The 20,217-nt window shown below is 48.3% G+C and overlaps 3 gene segments (V, D, J or C); all 3 read left to right on the plus strand.

Annotated features, from left to right (window-relative positions):
* The first annotated feature begins 4,223 nt into the window (after positions 1 to 4,223).
* Positions 4,224 to 5,002, plus strand: LOC140208086 (T cell receptor beta variable 30-like). The segment is given in 2 exon segments: positions 4,224 to 4,380; positions 4,686 to 5,002. Coding segments are annotated over 2 exon segments (426 nt in total).
* Positions 5,003 to 12,901: 7,899 nt separating this feature from the next.
* Positions 12,902 to 14,412, plus strand: LOC140208087 (T cell receptor beta variable 30-like). The segment is given in 3 exon segments: positions 12,902 to 12,938; positions 13,055 to 13,111; positions 14,096 to 14,412. Coding segments are annotated over 3 exon segments (411 nt in total).
* Positions 14,413 to 15,961: 1,549 nt separating this feature from the next.
* LOC140208088 (T cell receptor beta variable 30-like) lies at positions 15,962 to 18,650 on the plus strand. The segment is given in 2 exon segments: positions 15,962 to 16,043; positions 18,322 to 18,650. Coding segments are annotated over 2 exon segments (411 nt in total).
* Positions 18,651 to 20,217: the final 1,567 nt, after the last annotated feature.

The raw sequence follows: 20,217 nt of genomic DNA on the forward strand, positions 1-20,217 counted from the left end.
CTGTTTTCAAGGGTTGGACACACACAGTGAGTGGTGGGGAGTGTCGATGGACAGATGCACTCTGCTTTCAAGGGTTGGACACACACAGTGAACGGTGGGGAGTGCCGATGGACAGAGGCACTCTGTTTTCGAGGGTTGGACACGAACCGTGAGTGGTGGGGAGTGTCGAGGCTGACATGACGTCAGTGTCGAAGAGCAGCAGATAAGCCGAGAATGCTGGGAAATGCCGAGGGACAGAGGGACCTCGGTGAACAGGGTAGGACACGCGGCGTGAATGGTGGGAGTGTGAAGGGACAGAGGGTTCTCAGTGTACGAAGATTCGGGAGGACCGGATAATAGGGATTGTCAGAGAGGGGGAGCGATAGGATAACAAGGAAGGGGCACACACTCTGTGAAGGATAGAGCACCGCGTACTTTGCAGGAACGACGGGATATTGATGGACATGCTCACCAATCACTGAAGGTGACAGGTTCTGGGTGTGTCGGTGGATCTGGCGATTTAAAACAGAGGAGAATCGTCAGGTGCAGGAAACCCGCAAAGCATGCAAAAGCTCCGCAAGCAGAATGCCACGTTGGAAAGGACTACATGTTTACGAAATAGTTAGAGATATCTTTTAGTAGTGTAGTTCTCTCAGTAACACGAGACGGACTGTTAACTGCTAATTGCTTATAACCAAAATGGCTTCTCTGTGATGTTATATTAAAATTAGTCATAGTCATAGTCATAGTCATAGTCATACTTTATTGATCCCGAAGGAAATTGATTTTCGTTACAGTTGCCCCAACCAAGAATAGAGTATAGATATAGAAATATAAACCCATAAATAATTAAATAGTAATATGTAAATTATGCCAGGAAATAAATCCAGGACCAGCCTATTGGCTCAGGGTGACTGACCCTCCAAGGGAGGAGTTCTAAAGTTTGATGGCCACAGGCAGGAATGGCTTCCTATGACGCTCTGTGCTGCATCTCGGTGGAATGAGTCTCTGGCTGAATGTACTCCTGTGCCCACCCAGTACATTATGTAGTGGATGGGAGACATTGTCCAAGATGGCATGCAACTTGGACAGCAACCGCTTTTCAGACACCACCGCCAGAGAGTCCAGTTCCATCCCCACAACATCACTTGTCTTACGAATGAGTTTGTTGATTCTATTGGTGTCTGCTACCCTCACCCTGCTGCACACAACAGCAAACATGATGGCACTGGCCACCACAGACTCGTAGAACATCCTCAGCATCAGTACCTTCAGCTACTGTTACCTGCTGAGAGAGGGGCTCTTTGTAACAACAATGTTTGTGTAATACAATGTGATAATGGAAATTGTATACATTTGTTAACCAATGTTCTGCTGTCTTGTATATGTATGCTGAGTTGGGGAGCACGGGCTTTTTCGGGAGGCGAGCAGAGAGGCTGGACTTGTGAGGATCGGCAGCGGTCTCAGGGCGGCGGATACCGGACCTCTGGGGTTTGGAAGGCGGCCGGAGTCTCGGAAAGACGTTGTGGATGGAACCGGAGGCGTGAGCTCCAACGTATTAAAATATTATGTGCACAGGACTGATAAGTTTCTTATTTGGCGCCTTCTCTTTTAGTTGTTGCTACTAACCCACCATCAAAATTTGCTTTAAAGTATAATTCTTCACTCGCATTTGGTATATTGTTTCATATTATTGTCGTGGCTGATTATTGGGTCACTCACACCTTCTCCGCACCAAAGCATTTGCACTTCTTGGCGGGGTCGAGAGCTATTCAACCTAGGCAACGGGATTCAGTTGGCGCAAAGGCCGTTACTGTGGATTATAAGCTCAGCAACAAGATGGCCGACAGAACAGCCCGCACTGTACTGGTCTACCACAGGTTATATGTTCTATGCTGTGTAACCTAATCCCATTTGTTATAAGCCAGTTGTTCTGACCTCAGTGCTTGAGAAGATGTTGGAATCAGTGATTAAGGATGTGGTTTCGGGGAACTTAGAGGCCCATGAAATCACAGGTGGCAGTCAGAATGGTTTCTTGCAGTGAAAAGCTTGCCTGACAAATTAGTTGCTCTTCATTAAATAAATAACCTTGACCAAGGAGAATTTTACATACAGTGTACTTTGATTTTCAGAAAGCCTTCGACAAGGTGCCACACATGAAGATGCTTACCATGAGCCAATGGTATTGCAGGAACAAGGCTCGCGTTGATAGAGTATTGAGTGATTGGGAGGAGGAAAAGAGTGAGAATAAATAGAGCCTCTCTGTTTGGCTACAGATGACTAGTGCTGACTGTATTGGGATTACTTCTTTATAAATTGTCTTTCAATGATTTGGATGACGGAATTGAAGGCTTTGTGTTCAAGTTAGCGGATAGGAGAAAAGACAGATACTTCTAAGGAAACATGGCGTCTACAGAAGGACACAGCCTGGATGGTGAAGAGGCAAATAAATGGCAATCTCGGAAAGTGTGCTGTCATGCATTTCGGTACAAGAACTAGAAATATTGACGCTTTTCTAAATGCAGAGGAAATTCAGGAATTCTGAGATCCAAAGGGACTTGGAGGTCCTTATGTAAGATTCCATAAAGGGTTAATTTGCCGCTTAAGTCTGGGCTGTGAAAGACAAATACGATGTTATCATTGATTTCGGGAGAAGCAGAATCTAAAAGCAAGGATGTGATGTTGAGACTTTATAAAACACTGGTGAGGCTTGACATGTGTTGCTGTGAGCTGTTTTGGGACCCTTACCTGAGAATGGAAGAGCTGAAATTGGAGAGAATCAAAGGAGGTGCACGAGAATGATTCCGACGTTTCGGAACGAGCCCCTTCATCAGGCGACGTCTGCTGTCAATCAGCGAGAGGATGTCGGATTGACGGGATGACAGATCAGACAACGGGCGCATGCGCGAGATCGCATCTTCGCACTTCATGCCTGCACTTGCTTAGGGATTCAACTCACTGAACCCAACCTGCGGCCAAATTCGACCCCTAAATAGAAAGAGTTAAATTTGATTCATGCTTGGTATATATAGTCTTGTTTACAGATCTTCTCTCTATACCTCTCTGCCTTTGAACTTGATCTGAGGGCGTCATGTGGAGACACAGAAAGCTACCACTAGGGGGCGGAAATGTATGTTATATTTTTCGAAGAGTATGAAAAGGGACAAGTTATTGGTGTAAGGTGAATTTTATGCTCGGCTCCTCATTATGAGAAAATAGAGACCCAGAGACTTTAAACAGTGAAATAAAGGAGGGACACAAGCAAAATGGTCCAATGTTGCTCCTTTTGTTACGGCCTTCTGTTCCATGTTCTATGTAAGATAAACCAATTTCCAAACATATGGCCCATATAATTTAGAGGACAGATAAAAAAAAACGAAGGGGTGCGTTTGCATGAAATGGTCAGATTGATTGCTGATTAGGTTCAAAAATCGGCGGAAGATCGAGTGGATGCCGGCTAGTCCGATCAACTGACGAAGCTATACGGGATGTCGCAACTTCGCAATTCATGCCTTGGGTGCTTTGAAATTCAACTCACTCAACCCCACCAGGCCGAAATCTTCACATCCGGCCCTGACAGGAAGAGTTGAATTTGATTCATGCTTGGTTTATCTACTCAAGAGAGTATCACAGAATAGCAGTTTGTAATAAAAATGATTTTAGCCTGGAACCTGGTAAGAGCATCAAGATGTGCAGGGGCACATATCCTTTAGGTTAGATACATCAGGAAAATCTGCTCTTCCTTCTTGGCCTGCTCTCTCTACCTCTCTGCTATTGAGCTCGATTGGAGGCTGAGCGACATGTGAAGGCACAGCCTGCTACCACTAGGGGGCGGAAAACGATTAAAGGCAACAAATTGTTTGTGTAAAGTGACCTTCCCTTTCGGCAGGGTCGCAACAAGCGCTAAGAGCCAGAGCTGGAAGGAAGGACATCGATAGAGAGAAAGAAAGCCTGAGAAAGAGAGAGATTTTCTACGGAGGGCTGACCTTGCAGGATACAAAGTGTTTCAGATGGTACAGTATGCGGTGCTCAGACCGACAGAACGTGAGCTGTGATCCACCATCTTTCACCGGTTTGTGTAGATTTCCGAAAAACACACACACACGGTGATCTAAACGGGGAGAGGGAGAGAGAGGGAGGGACGGGGACAGAGACAGAGCGAGTCGGTTGTGTGGCCACGCTTCTGGACAGGAAGCAAAACACCCCACGAATCGGGTTGGAGTATGGAAGGGGCGTGACCAATTGCTGCGTCCTCAAATCCACCTACGTCACTGAGATACGTAACAAACCGGATGGAAGTGAATGAATTCGTCTCTGCCGTCCGCACCATTTTCATCACTGAGAGAGTAAACCCTCCAAGGAAGATGTTCCTGTTTCTGCAATTCATCCTCACCTTCTGCTGTGAGTGAAAGTTCCCAAATATTATTATTTTTTTCATTCTCCGCTTGTGTCTTCCTTTCACGTCCCTTCCACTAGCTTTCCCCTTCCGTAGTCTCGGATTCATTCCATATTTATTTACGAGCCCTCGCGTCCGCAGACTATCTGCCTTCTACCTCCGACATTAAATTCCGATCTGATCTCCAAATGTCCCCTACCTCAGTCATATTTTTTGCGTCCTTCAGTGCACCTTGTTTATCCTCATCCCCATTGATCCGCGTGTCCGTGTTCATTCACCCGTTCAGCCAAATCCGTCTCTTTTTTCCCAGACGCGACCTCGGTGACGATCAACCAGACGCCAGCTTTCTCTGGAACTCGCGGCCAGAAGGTGACCCTGAGTTGCACAGTGGAGGGTAGCAGCAGTGCAGGTAATGAGTTGTACTGGTACCGACAATACCCGGGGAAGGGTCCGCAGAACTTATTTTACTCGAACACAGCTGAGTACGTCCAACCAGAGGGATTGGTCGACGGTTTTACGGCGGAGAGACCGCAGAGCAGCGAGTTGTTCCTGAAGTCCGACAAACTGGCGGGGAATTCATCGGCCGTGTATTTCTGCGCCTGGAGTGATCACGGCGGCTCAGAGTGACGGGGAAGCTGAACAAAAACTCTCACTGTCAGAAGTGTCGCTGTTGTCAGCAAAACAGGAAACACGACTCCTGTCAATCACATGCTGGGACATGTGTCAATCATTTAGTCGTGTGCGCCGTGGCGTCTAATCAGTGAAATCAGGGGCGATGCCATTGTACCGTAGTTTTTAATTTCCTCCTCTTCTGAAACATCCATTTGGGTGAAGAGACTCCACACACTCACCATTCTTCTTTCTTGGTGCTGTCTTCCCACACATCATCAGTCCGGGTAACTTTCAACGTATCCAAAGTATCAGAAACTTTGAGTGCGCTAATAATGTTCAGCTTCTGTGATCAATTTTCCCGTTAGTGGAAACACAGAATACGCGGGGGACTGGACGATTCAGGAACAGAGGAACCTCGGGGCATTAGGTTTTGATAAAAACACCGTAACTGGTGGGGAATACTGAGCAACAGAGAGGTCTCGGTAGAATAGGGTAAGACACATACCGTGATGGGTGGGGAGTGTCGAGGGTCAGAGGGACATCGGCGTACAGGGTAGGACACACAACGTGAATGGCGCGGACTGTGGAGAGACAGAGGGTTTTCTGTGTATAAAGATAGGAGGGGGCCGGATAATGGGGATTGTTAAGAACGGGGACAGGAAGGAAAACAAGGCTAGGGCACGCACCGTGAAAGGTAGAACACGGCGTACACTGGAGGAACAGAGCGATTTTAACGGATAACTGAAGACCTGGGGGTGTCGGAAAAACGAGGGGTTTTAAAAGGAAGGGAATCGTCAGATGCAGAAACCGGCAAAACTTGCAAAAACATGCAAACCTTTACACGGTTCTTTATTTTCTTCCCACACACCGGTCCGCGAGGATTGGAAATCTGAGTGCGTCAATAATATTCAGTCTCCAGGATCAATACCCCGCTCGTTGTCTCATTACTGGAAACTCAGACTGCTGGGATGGTGCGGAAACAAAGGGACTTCGGTTTATAAAGGTGTGATCTCAGGGGAGGGTCGAGTGACAGAGGGATCCCAGAGTACAACGATGCGGAGTGTCGAGGGAAAGGGGAACCTCGGTGTACGAGGTTTGAACACACACGATCAATGGTGGGGAGTGTCGAGGGACAGAGCGACCTCGGTGTAGGAGGGTGGGATACACACCGTGAATGCTAGGGAGTGCCGAAGGACAGAGGGACCTCATGTACATACACTGTGAACGCCGCCGACAGTCGAAGGGCAGAAGAACTTCGGAGTACAAGGGTAGGAGACAGCAGGTTAATGTTAAGAGTCAGGAGAGACAGTGGTACACACACGGTGAAGGGTACAACACGGTGTACTTCGGAGTATCATAATCAGCGATCACTGAATGTGACAGACTACACAGGATTTGGCGAGGGTGGGAGCCGCATCTGGGGTGCATGCGTATTTGTGGGAATCGGAGGAAATAGGGCTGCGAGAAGTAGGTGTGAGAATTGGGGCGCGGTCCCAACTGGTCCCCGTCCTCCTTCACATTTTCCCGTTCTGCGCCCTCGTCTCCTATCAGACTGTTTCTTCTCCAGCCATTGAAATTTCCCACCCACTTGGCTTCGTCTGTCATCTCACAGGCTGCATCGTTCCCCGTTCCTCACCTTTCAATTCAAGCATCTCTCCCCTTCCTTCTCCGTCCTGACGAAGGGTCGGCCGGAAGCGTCCATTGTTTGCTCTTTTCTATAGATGCTGACTGACTTGCTGCGGGCCTCCAACATTCTGCGTGCGTCACCTGCAATTATTTTCCAAACGGTCTCTTCCAATAAAAGAAAAACAAGTTAAAAATAAATCTCTCACCAATTTCGTACCTTCTTCACCCAGACAGACTCTACCGAATCTACCTCCACTCACAATTCTAAAGTTCGAGCAATTACATTAGATCGAGAAAACCCGCAAAAGTGTCCGTGGGAGACGAAACAAGAAGAATTAGATTCAGATCTTTTGCGGATGACCAGTAGCTCAGCGCCGGCGATCGGATTTCAATTTCCCCTTCTGGCTCTCAGGTGTGGGTTTCCCTGTGGTGCTTTTGCATTGCTGACAACGCCTGAACCTAAAGCCGATAAGGGAGGACTGAGCGACATTCAGGGGAATACAAGTAAATAATACAAAGGGAAAAAAAATCTATAAGGTCTATATTGAGCTGTATCTTTCCTCTTTTTTTATACGTTTCTATGCTTCGCATGGGAACAGAAAATTGGCTTGACATTGGTGGTAGTTTCTGTACCTCTGATTCCCTAGCCAATAAAACCAAGTGTATTTCTTACGTATGTTTCTACAACACCTACTGAAACTCTCGTTCGGCATCAAATATGCTTCCAACTTTGCTCTGCTTTCGGTTTTGAACTGTAAGGACATCGATGCGCAGGTAGTGACGCCGTCGACAAAAGGCCAATGAGATTCTGGTATTTAGATAAGAGACAACGCGTTTCTACTGAATACCGGCATTGCGCAGCACTCGATGCCAAAGTGAGCCGTTATCTCCTTCGGGTCGATGATGGCTTGTGGAACGCACTGCATCCTCCTGATTCTGCCGTTGATCCCAAGTAAGTCCAACCATCAGAGCTACACGGAAAGCGGTGTGATGTATTTGTTCGACGTAGGCAGTGCGGCACTGGCCCTCGTTTAGCTTGTTAGAGGGTATTAAATTTCAAACCCCTCCCGAGCTCATGATGCAAAATTCCACGGTAAGACCATCGATAACTGCCGGCCCTTTGGGTTTCGGAATGTAAATGACGTCCTCTCCAGGAAACGGGATTGAACGCAGAAGAGGGGACATGTCTTTCTGTGCTGTGCTGGGGGGCTGAGGCCCTGATCCTAAATAGGGATCAAATACCAGTGAGCTGCCCGATATTCCGGTTCAATTACCCATTCTGATCCAACGTCGGCTGATGTGAACCATAGTGGTTCAGGACTGTGACATTTCTCGCACGTTACTCACTAGTGATTGGATATCATCCCGTTGGGTTTTGCTGAGGGTGGCCAGTGGATTTTCTATACGCAGGTCCCTTCCTTTACTACATTTCCACAAATATCTAGTTGTTTGTCGACAGAAATTAGAATTTAATTGAATATCTGTCTTGCAGGGATTCTGGCCGCGTAAGGGCAGCAGTCGCCTTCCTCCCTGTCAATCGGAGAGGGAGAGCCAGCCAGCATCTCGTGTACGTTGCTAAACACGGGGTATCCAGCCATGTTTTGGTACAGACAGCGATCCGATCGGGCAATGAATGCTCTCTTCAATACTGTTGGGCAAGGTTCGGTGACGAACTACACATCCGCTTCCTTCACGGCGACAAGGCCCAGCAGCACTCTGTTTAAATTGCAACTGAGAGGGGCATCGCCCTGCCCCGCAGCCGACTACTACTGCGCTTGTAGTAGCGAACAGAACTTCAGATACCGAGTCTCCCACTACAAAAACCTCCCAGCTCATTGCAGGCAGGTTGACAGTTCCTGTTTCAACACTAGGGGGCAGCACTGGATGTTTTTTGACTTCCACTCTCTGTCTCGAACGGCTCCAGTAACCGTCGATATAACAGAGACAAGCGTCTTATTTGATAGGGCAGCTGGTCTATAGTTAGCAACAAGGAACGCACGCACAGTTCAGCGGATCTTGGAAACCTCTCTCACTGACGTATCTTTACGTCAGAAGAGCAAACAACGCAATCAAAGACTCCAGCCACCACTCGGACAGGGGACTCAGAACCCCAGATATGCATACTAACAGTCCCAAAGACAGCCCTCTTCCCGTTGTGATCCACCGCTGGGGTGGCTATCTTTACGGTAGCATGTGACATCATTATGGACAGTTGACCTCTCAATCAACTTCATTCGCCTGCACTGGTTTTCTCTGCAGCTTTTAAACTTTATCGATGTGTTATATTCTTCATCGCTGCCCTGTGTTCTGATTGAACGGCATGAAAGACACTGCATCATAGATGCTGCTTGGCATGCTGACCTGTGTACGTGGATGTTTTCGGATATTTGGAAAATTCCATCTACCACATAACATTCTGGTGCAATGGTACTCATCTGTCCTTGACAGCATTCCCGTTTAATTTGTTAGAGTCTGGTTGCTGGAGCATCCTCTCCCAATATACGGAAACTACAGCGACCTGTCGGTGCAGAAGAGAAAGCCATCGGTTGCTGTCCACCATCACTCGGAACTTGCTTATGTCCAAGGCAAAGGATCGGGCAGTGAAAATAACTTCTTTTTGCAAATCGCAGTAGAGCTATAAAACTTCATTAGAGAGACTTTGAACTTTCTTTACTGTGCCATGGCCTGTTCTTCATCAAGTTATGGTATTGTTGCACTGTTGTAACTATATGTTATAATTTTGTGTTTTTGTTAGTTTTTCAGTCTTTGTCTGTCCTGTGTTTCTGTGATATCACACCGGAGGAATATTATATCATTTCATAATGCATGCATTACTAAGTAACAAGTGCTGCCACTAGGGGGCGGAAATGCACTACATTAAAATTTAAGTTATATTTTTTCGAAGGGTATGAAAAGGGACAAGTTATTGGTGTTAGGTGAATTTTCTGCTTGGCTCCTCGTTATGAGAAAATAGAGAGCCAGAGACTTTAAACAGTGAAATAAAGGAGGGACATAAGCAAAATGGTCCAATATTGCTCCTATTTGTTATGGCCTTCGGTTCCATGTTCTATGCAAGATAATCCAATTTCCAAACACATAGCCCATATCATTCAGAAGTTAGATTAAAAAACGAAGGGATGCGTTTGTATGAAATGGTCAGATTGGTTGTTGATTATGTTCAAAAATCGGCGGAAAATCGAGTGGATGCCGGATAGTCGGATCAAATGACGAAGGTATACGCGACAACGCAAATTCGCAATTCATGCCTTTGGGAGCTTTGGGATTCAAGCCACTGAACCCCACCAACGCCCAAATCTTCTCATCCGACCCTGACAGGAAAGAGTTGAATTTGATTAATGCTTGGTCTATTTACTAAAGAGAGTATCACAGAATAGAAGTTTGCAATAAAAATGTATTTAACCTAGAACTTGGTAAGAATATAAAGATATGCAAGGGCAAACGTCCTTGAGCGTAGATACGGGAGTAAAATCTGCTCTTCCTTCCAGACCTGCTCTCTCTAGCTCTCTGCTATCCAGCTAGATCGGAGCCTGAGAGACATGTGAAAGCACAGCTTGCTACCACTAGGGGGCGGAAAAACAAGGGGATAAAAGTTATCTTACTTTTCTCGAAAGTTTCGAAAGGCAACAAATTGTTTGTGTAAAGTGACCTTACCTTTCGGCTGGGTCGCGACAAGCGCTAGAAGCCACAGATAGAAATAAGGACATGGACAGAGAGAAAGAGAGAAAGAAAGCCAAATACCGAGACTGAGAAAGAGAGCGATTTTCTGCGGAGGGCTGATCTTTGCAGGAAGCAAAGTCAATCAGAGGGTACAGTGTGCGGTCTTCAGAACGACAGAATGTGAATTGTGATCCGCCATCTTTCACCGAGTGTGTGTATTTCCGAAATTACAAACACTTGGGAGCATAAAAAAACACACACACACGGTGAGCTAAAGGGGGAGAGGAGTAAAGGAAGAGAGTGGGACGGGGACAGTGACCGAGAGAGTGTGTCGCGTGGACAAACTGCAAGACCGGAAGCAGCGCACCCCACGAATCGGGTTGGGGCATGGAAGGGGCGTGGCCAATCGCTACGTTCTCAAATCCACCTACGTCACTGGGATATGTAACAACCCGGATGGAAGTGAATAAATTCGTCTCTGCCGCCCGCACCTCTTTCATCACTGAGAGAGTAAACCCTCCAAGGAAGATGTTTCTGTTTCTACAGTTCATCCTCGCCTTCCGCTGTGAGTGAAAGTTCACAAATACTACTTTTTTCTCCCTGCCTCTCTTTTCCTTCCACTTGCTTTCCCCTCCGGTCGTCTCGGACTCATTCCTTTTGAATTTACGAGCGCTCGCGTCCGCAGACTATCTGCCATCTGCCGCCGCCATTAAAATCCGATCTCCTCTCCAAATGTCCCTTTCTTCAGTCATCTTTTTTGCTCCCTTCAGTGCACCCTGTTTATCGCCATCCCCATTGATCCGCGTGGCCGCGTTCATTCACCCGTTCAGCCAAGCCCGTCTGTTTTTTCCAGACGCGACCTCGGTGACGATCCAGCAGACGCCGGCTTTCTCCGGAACTGACGGTCAGAAGGTGGCTCTGAATTGCACAGTAGAGGGTAGTACAAGTATTAGTAACGAGTTGTACTGGTGCCGACAACACCCGGGGAACGGTCCAGAGAACATATTTTACTCGTCGACAACGAAGTACGTCAGGCCAGACGGATTGGTCGACGGTTTTACGGCGGAGAGACCGCAGAGCAACGAGATCTTCCTGAAGTCCGACAAGCTGGAGTCGAATTCGTCGGCCGTGTATTTCTGCGCCTGGAGTGATCACGGCAGCGCAGAGTGACGGGGCAGCTGTACAAAAACTCTCACCGTCAGAGAGTTCGCTGCTGTCAGCAAAACAGGAAACACGACTCATGTCAATCATATGATGGAGGTGGGTCTATCACTAGGTCGTGCGCGCCGTAGCGGCGAATCAGCGAAAGAAGGGGCGGTGGTACAGCTATTCACGTCCTCCACTGAAGCATTCAGATGGGGGAAGGGAAACCGCGCACCGATCTTCCCACTCAGCCTTCCCTGTGTGCAGTCTTCTCTCCGATCTTCAGTACGGGTTTTTCGTCACTTTTGAGTGTGACCGATATTGTGAGGAGAAACACATCGAACATGAACTCCTGAACTGAAGAGTCCTCCGAGGGCTGGGTGATGGACGAGGGATGCGCATGGGACTCCCAGATCTATCACGGAAAACGCAGAGGTACATGAACGCCAACCGATTCTCCACTGTCCTCACACCAGGGAGAGGAATGTTCTTCGAAGATCGGCCACACCTGAGGACAAAGTGAACGTCTGGCTCAGGACAGGGGACTCTCTCGATCAGATGTCGGCGGCCGATGCACCTGAAAGGGTGACGGGGAGAAGTGAGAAGGTAAAGGATCTCTTAATGAGAAACAGGACATTCTGCCCTATTCTGTGTGATATCTATTACCCGATTCAATTGTGATGGATCAGGAAGAGAGAGGTAAAGGTACACCCGCTACGAATATTCGGGGATGTCTTCCGGAAGTATTTCCGCTCCCATCCTCATCTGAGTGACAGCCCCGCAGCGGCGAATGGCTTTGATTGACAGCAATTTCCTAATATGCTGAGTGCAGCGCCCCCTATCTGTCGTAGGTGTGAAACACCAGCCTCACGCTCAATTCCTTCCCAGATCCCGACTAAACTTCGCAAACTCATCCAGGCAAGGTCTGTCTGGAGTTTTTACGTTCTCCCCGTGAAGGGCGCGTGTTTGCTCCGGGTGCTCCGGCTTCCTCCCACAGTCGGAGCTCGGTGAATTGGTCCTTTTGCCTTGCCATGTTCTTGGTCTCGGGTTAGGTTGCTGGTGTTCTGAGCGCTGTAACTAGTTGGGCTGAAAGGATCTGTACTGCACGGTGTTTTCAATGAAATAAACAGGAAATAAATATTCTCCCCGGTCTGACTACAGACGCTGCCTGCTCACTGACTGACAAGCCGGAGAAATTCTGCTTTGCTGATGGGATGTCCATCCTCGGAAACTCTCAAACTGTGAGCAGCGATGCTCTTGACCAGCTCCACCGTCGTCTGCCTGAAAATCCGTTAATACGCCAGGCGCAGGTATCAACGGCCGACGGATTCGCAAGGAGGCTGGAGGACTTCTGCCTGAAGTGGTTGCTGTTCTGCTTAAAACCGTCCGCTGTGCCCTCGAATTGCAAGTACAGAGCAACGGACGAGTAGAACAAGTATATCCGCAAATCAGAGTAACACGGAATAGATGTTTGTAAGAAACAATGATTTCAACCTGGATCCAGGTAAGTGCAAAAAGCTGGGAATGGACACATATTCTTGTGGTTTAATAGTGGGGAAGAATATAGTCTTCATTACAGATCTGCTCTCCCTACCTCTTTACCATTATTCTTGATCGCAGGGCGAGCGACGTTTGAAGGCACGGTCTGCTACCACTGGAGGGCGGAAAAGCACTGTGGTAAAATCTATGTTATATTTTTCAAGGGGTTAGGGTTAGAGTCTAATACAAAGGGTCAAATTATTTGTGTAAAGTTGGATTTTCTCCTCGGCTGCTTTGCAAGAAATCTTTAGAGACCAGAAACAGATGCTCAGGCAGAGAGAGAAAGAGAGAGATTGAATGCTGAAGGTTTCTCTGTACGGAACCCATGATGTTTCATAAGGTTAATCATGTGACCACATTATGAGAAACTATTGTGTTCAGAAAAACGGAGGTGATGTGCCCCCGTCTTCTTTCACCTGTTGTGTAGATTTCCGAACTTTAGGAGAATTGGGAGCTTAAATAATCCGAGGGCATATGAAGAAAGGGACAGGGAAAGCCGGGAAGCGCAACAGAGAGAGAGTACAGTGAACGTAGCGCGCCCTGGCGAAGGTCTCGGCCCAAAACGTCGACGGTACCCCTTCCTAGAGATGCTGTCTGGCCTGCTGCTTTACAAGCAACGTTTATCTGTGTTGCTTGAAATTCCAGCATCTGCTCATTTCCTCGTGTGTGAGAGAGAGTGTATAGTGTGGTCGACATGGTAGAGCAGAATCAGCACATCCCTCGAAACGGGTTGGAGCATGGAAGGGGCGTGGCCAACCTTTGCTTGCGTAACACACCTGCGTCACTGGTATAAGTAACAAACGGGGCTGGATTGAATCGATTATTTCTCTGCTGCTCGCACTATCATGACTGAGAGAAATATTCCTTCAAGAAGGATGTTTCTGTTTCTGCGATTCATTCTCGCCTTGCACTGTGAGTGAAAATTGACAAATATTATATTTCTTCTATCTCTGCCTGTGCCTCGCTCTGTCGTAGCCCCTAAATTTCCAACTGCTCTCGGGATTTTCCGACTTCAATCCTCCTCTTTGCTTCCCTAAATGCACCCTCCTTCTACAATTTCCCATTGACTGGCGTCTCCGTTTTTATTCACCACGTTCTGCGTCCGCCGTCTCTTATTTCCAGATGCGACCTCGGTGACCATCCTCCAGACGCCGGCTTTCTGCGGAACTGCCGGTCAGAAGGTGACCCTGAATTGCACAATAGAGGGCAGTACCAGTGCTACTAACTACTTGTACTGGTACCGACAATACCCAGGAAAGGGTCCGGAGAACATGTTTTTCTCGTCGAGAGCTAAGTATGTCAGGCCAGAGGGATTGGTCGACGGTTTTGCGGTGGAAAGACTGAAGAGCAATGAGTTCTTCCTGAAGTCCGACAAACTGGAGGCGAATGCGTCGGCCGTGTATTTCTGCGCCTGGAGTATTCACGGCGGCTCAGCGTGACGGGGCAGCTGTACAAAAACTTTCACCGCCAGAGAGTTCGCAGCTGTCCGAAAAACAGGAAACACGACTCCTGTCAATCATATAGTGCGGGTGGGTCTGTCACTCAGTCGTGCGCGCCGTAGCGGCGAATCAGTGAAAGAACGGGCGGTGGTACAGGTTTTCACGTCCTCCACTGAAGCATTCAGATGGGTGAAGAGAAACCGCGCACGGATCTTCCCACTCATCCTTCCCTGTGTGCAGTCTTCTCTCCGATCTTCAGTACGGGTTTTTCGTCACTTTTGAGTGCGACCGATAATGTGAGGAGAAACACGTCGAACATGAACTCATGAACTGAAGAGTCCTCCAAGGGCTGGGTGATGGAGGAGGGATGCGCATGGGGCTCCCAGATCTATCACTGATAAGGCAGAGGTACATGAACGCCAACCGATTCTCCACTGTCCTCACACCAGGGAGAGGAATGTTCTTCGAAGATCGGCCACACCTGAGGACAAGGTGAACGTCTGGCTCAGGACAGGGGACTTTCTCGATCAGATGTCGGCGGCCGATGCATCTGAAAGGGTGACGGGGATAAATGAGAGGTTAAAGGATCTCTTAATGAGAAACAGGACATTCTTCCGTATTCTGTGTGATATCCATTACCCGATTCAATTGTGATGGGTCAGGGAGAGAAAGGAAGAGGTACATCCGCTACGAATGTTCGGGGATGTCTTCCGTGTTTCCGATCCCATCCTCTTCTGAGTGACAGCCCCGCAGCGGCGACCGGCTTTGATTGATAGTAACACACATAAAAGTTGCTGGTGAACGCAGCAGGCCAGGCAGCATCTCTAGGAAGAGGTGCAGTTGACGTTTCAGGCCGAAACCCTTCGTCAGGACTAACTGAAGGAAGAGCTAGTATTGGTCCCTTTACATTTCCATGTTCTAGTTACTAATAAATATTATTAGTTCATAGCAATACAGGAATCCCCAAAGTGTTTTCCATCTCTGCTGGTTCTTTATTCCCGTCACGGGGTACGAGACACCACAGTCCGAGCAGGCGCAGGTTAGTAGCTGAATTGGACATTTTACCTCGTAATGTTCTTGGTCCAGGGTTAGGGTGCTGATTTTCTCAGCTGTGTTGCTCTTAGGGCGGAAAGGGTTTCTTCCGCGGTGTATTTCTAAATTAAAAAATCGCGAAATGAATTTTCCCACCGCACCCTTCTCTGACTGGCCGCTACACTGCGTCCTGTGACTACAGACGCCGCCCGCTCACTGATTGACAAGCCGGCGAAATTCTGCTTTGCCGACGGTACGTCCATCCCCGGAAACCCTCCCCCTCGAGACTGCGAGGGGTCTTGATCAACTCCTCCGTCGTCTGTCTGAAAAACCTTTCATACGCCAAGCGCAGAAATAAACGGCTGACGGATTCGCAGGGAGGCCGGAGGACCTCTGCCTGAAGTGGTTGCTGCTCGGCCTAAAACCGTCCGCCCTGCCCTCGAACTGCACGTACAGCGCAATAGACGAGTAGAACAAGTTCTGATGCCCCTTACCCGGGAAGGATATGCACCCGAACATGTCATTGCTGCTGACATCACCGCCCTCGACCGCACATTCTGGGACAACCAGTGCTGACCAAGAATGTGGTCTGACGTTGCGTAACCTTGGAGATAAGTTGGTTCTTCACGCCTTTCACCTCCGTGAACCAATCAGTGACGATACGCAAATCCTGCACTGGTCCATTCTACTCTCCCGTCTCCGTGCTCTGATGATTTGTGGAGGTTGACTTTGCTTTCATTCATTCTCTTTGTCTACCTCTATCCTACTCTCTCGCTTTTTCTGTGGATTTCGATACCTATCGGTCTGCCTATACAGATACCTCACTATCCAGGCCATACAACGTGGACGATCACGACCGTGACTGTCCTCGTCTACTTACGGAAGTGTTTTGCCATCGCCTTCCTCTGGGCAATGGCTCTACAAGACGGGAGACCACACTCATGTAAATACTCTCCCAAGGTTGCCTGCCTAGCGTCAGTACGTCCGTTGTCAGGACGTGATATACACTGACTTCACGTACGATTATGCGTCCGTGGTTACACCTGATGCCGATCGGGGCTGATCGAGTGCTACACCTCCGCCAGGGTTGACCTGCAGGTTATCGGAGGGAAGGAGCGTCTTTACCTTATTTTATATAAACGTATCTCCAATCTATCACCAGATTCTCTATCTATCTGCCGATCTATTTATCCATCCAATTTCAATCTGTTAGCCCTTCTCCTTGTGTTATTCTGCGTGATAGAATATTCGCTTACTGTCCCTCTGTTTATGTCTGCATTTGTGGTGTCGTTTGGCAATACATCTGCATTCGTTGAACTTGACCTTATTTCCGTCTTTGTGTTCGAAAGGTCCTCCCGTCTCTCTCCCACCCTCGTTCCCTCCCTATCCGCACCTGTGTCTGCTCCTCACGTCACTTCCCCTCCGTTATAAGCAGCTCTGCTTTCTGAACGTGTGCTAAATGGAAAGCGAACCGTGCTGTGCGGCGGGAGGAGCGGAAGGACAGTTGCCCTCAGTTGAACTGTAGACTGCATCTGTGCCCTGCATTCCCATCTCTGCGGTTGCTGCTGGCGCCCGCGTCACACAAACTGTGCCGTCAGTGGTTGTAAACCACAGGGTACACTGAGCCCCGATATCACATCCATCGTAATCCGGCCCGGACGATTAGCTTTGCAGAAGTGGCTGTACAATATCGTAGCCAGGCGGAAAGGTGGAAGGACATACTGAGATATAGGTAGAGAGATGGACAGACACTGAAATGAATAGATAGATAGATAGATAGATAGATAGATAGACAGACAGACAGATAGATAGTTAGGTAGACAGATAGACAGAGATGAATAGATAGATAGTATAAATAGAGAGATCGATAGATAGACAGACAGATAGACACATAGATAGATAGACAACCAAACAGATGGATAGATAGATAGACAGATCGATAGAGAGAGAGAGAGAGAGAGTGTGTGTGTGTGTGAGAGAGAGAGAGAGAGAGAGAGAGAGAGAGAGAGAGATATGCAGACAGACAGACAAAGAAACTACCAAAGAAGAGCGTGGATGTGCGGTAGAGGGGCGACATAGTTCAGTTGCAACGTTGTACAGAGAGGGATAAAGTGAGGGGGATGACATCTCATCACCAGTCAGAGAGTGTTGATGTGCATCTGGACGGATAAAGAGGTTCGAAGAAGATTCGTCGACGGAAGAATTGGGCGTGATCATTTCTGATTGATAGGACGATGTATCTCAATGCGATGGGGGGCCGCGGGATTGAAGCCTCGTCGCTCTTGCACTCAGCACTTCCAGTACAGAGGGAATTTACCTCTAAGACAGATGCATCTGATACTGCGACTGATTCTCGCCCTTCACTGTGAGTGCAACGTCTCCGTTCTTTAATTGTCTTGGCGTTTAATCTTTCCCTTCGCTTGCACTCGCCCTGCACCGCCGACTGTTCATTTGTCATGTGGACGTACATCACAGTAAAAGGCTCTTCTGGGCCAACACGAACGTGCTGACCAATTACACCCACGTGACCAATTAAGCCGTCATCCCTCATGTCCTTGCAATGCGGGAGGAAACCGGGACACCCGGAGGAAAAAACTTGCTCGGTCTGGGAGAGAAAGTCAGTACGGAGTGCAGCGGTAATCGAACCCGGATTCAGCAGCGCTGTAAAGCGATTACGCTAACCGCTAATTCTCCGTCTCATTCTTTCCTTGTCTCTACGATTCCCGTCCTGTTCGCGCTATCTTCCCGCTGAAGAACCCTCTCCATTATATCTAACTTCAACCCTTCTGCTTCAATTCCCTCTCTTCGCCGCATCTCTCCCCTTCCCTGCCTCTCCGAATGCTCGAGTTCATACGGCCCCTTCCGCTTCTTTCTCAGGCGCGGCCTCCGTGACGATCCACCAGTCTCCGTCTTTCTCCACGTCCCCGGGTATGGAAGTGGAACTGAAGTGCGCACTCGAAGGCGCTGCTGGCTCTGGTAACCCGTTACTCTGGTACAGGCAGTACCCCGGCAAGGAGCTTCATAACCTGATTTACTCTACGCTTGCCGATCACCTGGAATCAGCGGGGCCGGTGGACGGTTTTACCGCAGAGAGGCCGAATAATAACGAGTTCTACCTGAGGTCCTCCGGCCTGGAGGCGGAATCCTCTGCCGTGTATTACTGCGGCTGGCGTGATCACGGCGACACAGAGAGGCGACAGAGCTGAACAAAAACCTTCGAGTCTCAGGTGGTCCCGGCCACCTGCAGAAGCGGAAGTGCGTCAGCTGTCAATCAGTCAAGGGGTGGGTCGACTAGGCATAAGCAGCAGCATGGCTGCCAATGAAATTTGGATGTGGTTGAACTGTGCGAGATGTGGGCAGATGCATGGCAGATGCAGTTTAATATGGATAAATGTGAGGTTATCCACTTAGGTGGTAAGAACGGGAAGGCAGATTATTATCTAAATGGAGTCAAGTTAGGAAAAAGGGAAGCACAACGAGATCTAGGTGATCTTGTACATCAGTCACTGAAAGCAAGCATGCAAGTACAGCAGGCAGTGAAGAAAGCTAATGGCATGTTGGCCTTCATAACAAGGGGAATTGAGTATAAGAGCAAAGAGGGCCTTCTGCAGCTGTACAGGGCCCTGGTGAGACCACACCTGGAGTACTGTGTGCAGTTTTGGTCTCCAAATTTGAGGACGGACATTCTTGCTATTGAGGGAGTGCAGCGTAGGTTCACAAGGTTAATTCCCGGGATGGCAGGACTGTCATATGTCGAAAGATTGGAGCGACTGGGCTTGTATACTCTGGAATTTAGAAGGCTGAGTGGGGATCTTATTGAAACATATAAGATTATTAAGGGATTGGACACGCTGGAGGCAGGAAGCATGTTCCCGCTGATGGGTGAGTCCAGAACCGGAGGCCACAATTTAAGAATTAGGGGTAGGCCATTTAGAGCGGAGTTGCGGAAAAACTTTTTCACCCAGAGAGTGCTGGATATATGGAATGCTCTGGTTTACTGGTTTTTACAGTAAGTCTCCTACCTCACCAGAGAAGATGAGGAACGTTTTTAAACCAGCGGTCTTGGTCGTCGTAATAACTCTAGATACAAATTAGAACAAGTTCTTACAGGGAAAAGTTCCTCGGCCAATAATGTTCGGTCCTACCAAATTTACTGATAATACACTAGGATTTCAGATAGAACTCATTGCTATTTGGCCCCTCTGACGTGAACTCATCCTTCGAATTTTAGGCCTTGCGATTCCAGCTGCTGTTCTACAAAACACGATCTCCAAACCCTTTTCCTTTCCCTGGTACTGGCCGCAACGCACGAACGTATCAACGGTGTGCTTACTGCCCCCTAGAGTCACTTTAGCGTTATATCTCTCTAGGGTCAAACACAATAAAGCGGTGGATCGTCACCTGGATCGGCTGAGGAAAAGGGAAGGGAGACTGTGGAGACGGCGGAGGGGATGTTGGGGAGTGGGGACAGACACCAATTCCTGTCGGAGTGGGGACGGGGAGAAGCCAAAATTGCACATAAAAGTTGGCAAAAAAAGGGGATAAAGGTGACAGAGTTCGACATTGTCGACAGGCGCATGAAGACGGAGCCAGCGAATTCAACGCCAGATACAATATCGAACAGCGACCATAGAACATAGAAGTCCCTTTGGACCTCCGAACTAGTTTTTTCGTAATCAAATACCGTAAAACCGGCCTTCTTGGCTGTTCTTCTGGAATACAAGTTCTCCAGCCCCGTTTTCTTGTCTATTGTCTGCAAAGTGTAGCTACTGC

The sequence above is a fragment of the Mobula birostris genome, chromosome 13 (assembly GCF_030028105.1).
Source record: "Mobula birostris isolate sMobBir1 chromosome 13, sMobBir1.hap1, whole genome shotgun sequence".
NCBI lineage: Eukaryota > Metazoa > Chordata > Chondrichthyes > Myliobatiformes > Myliobatidae > Mobula > Mobula birostris.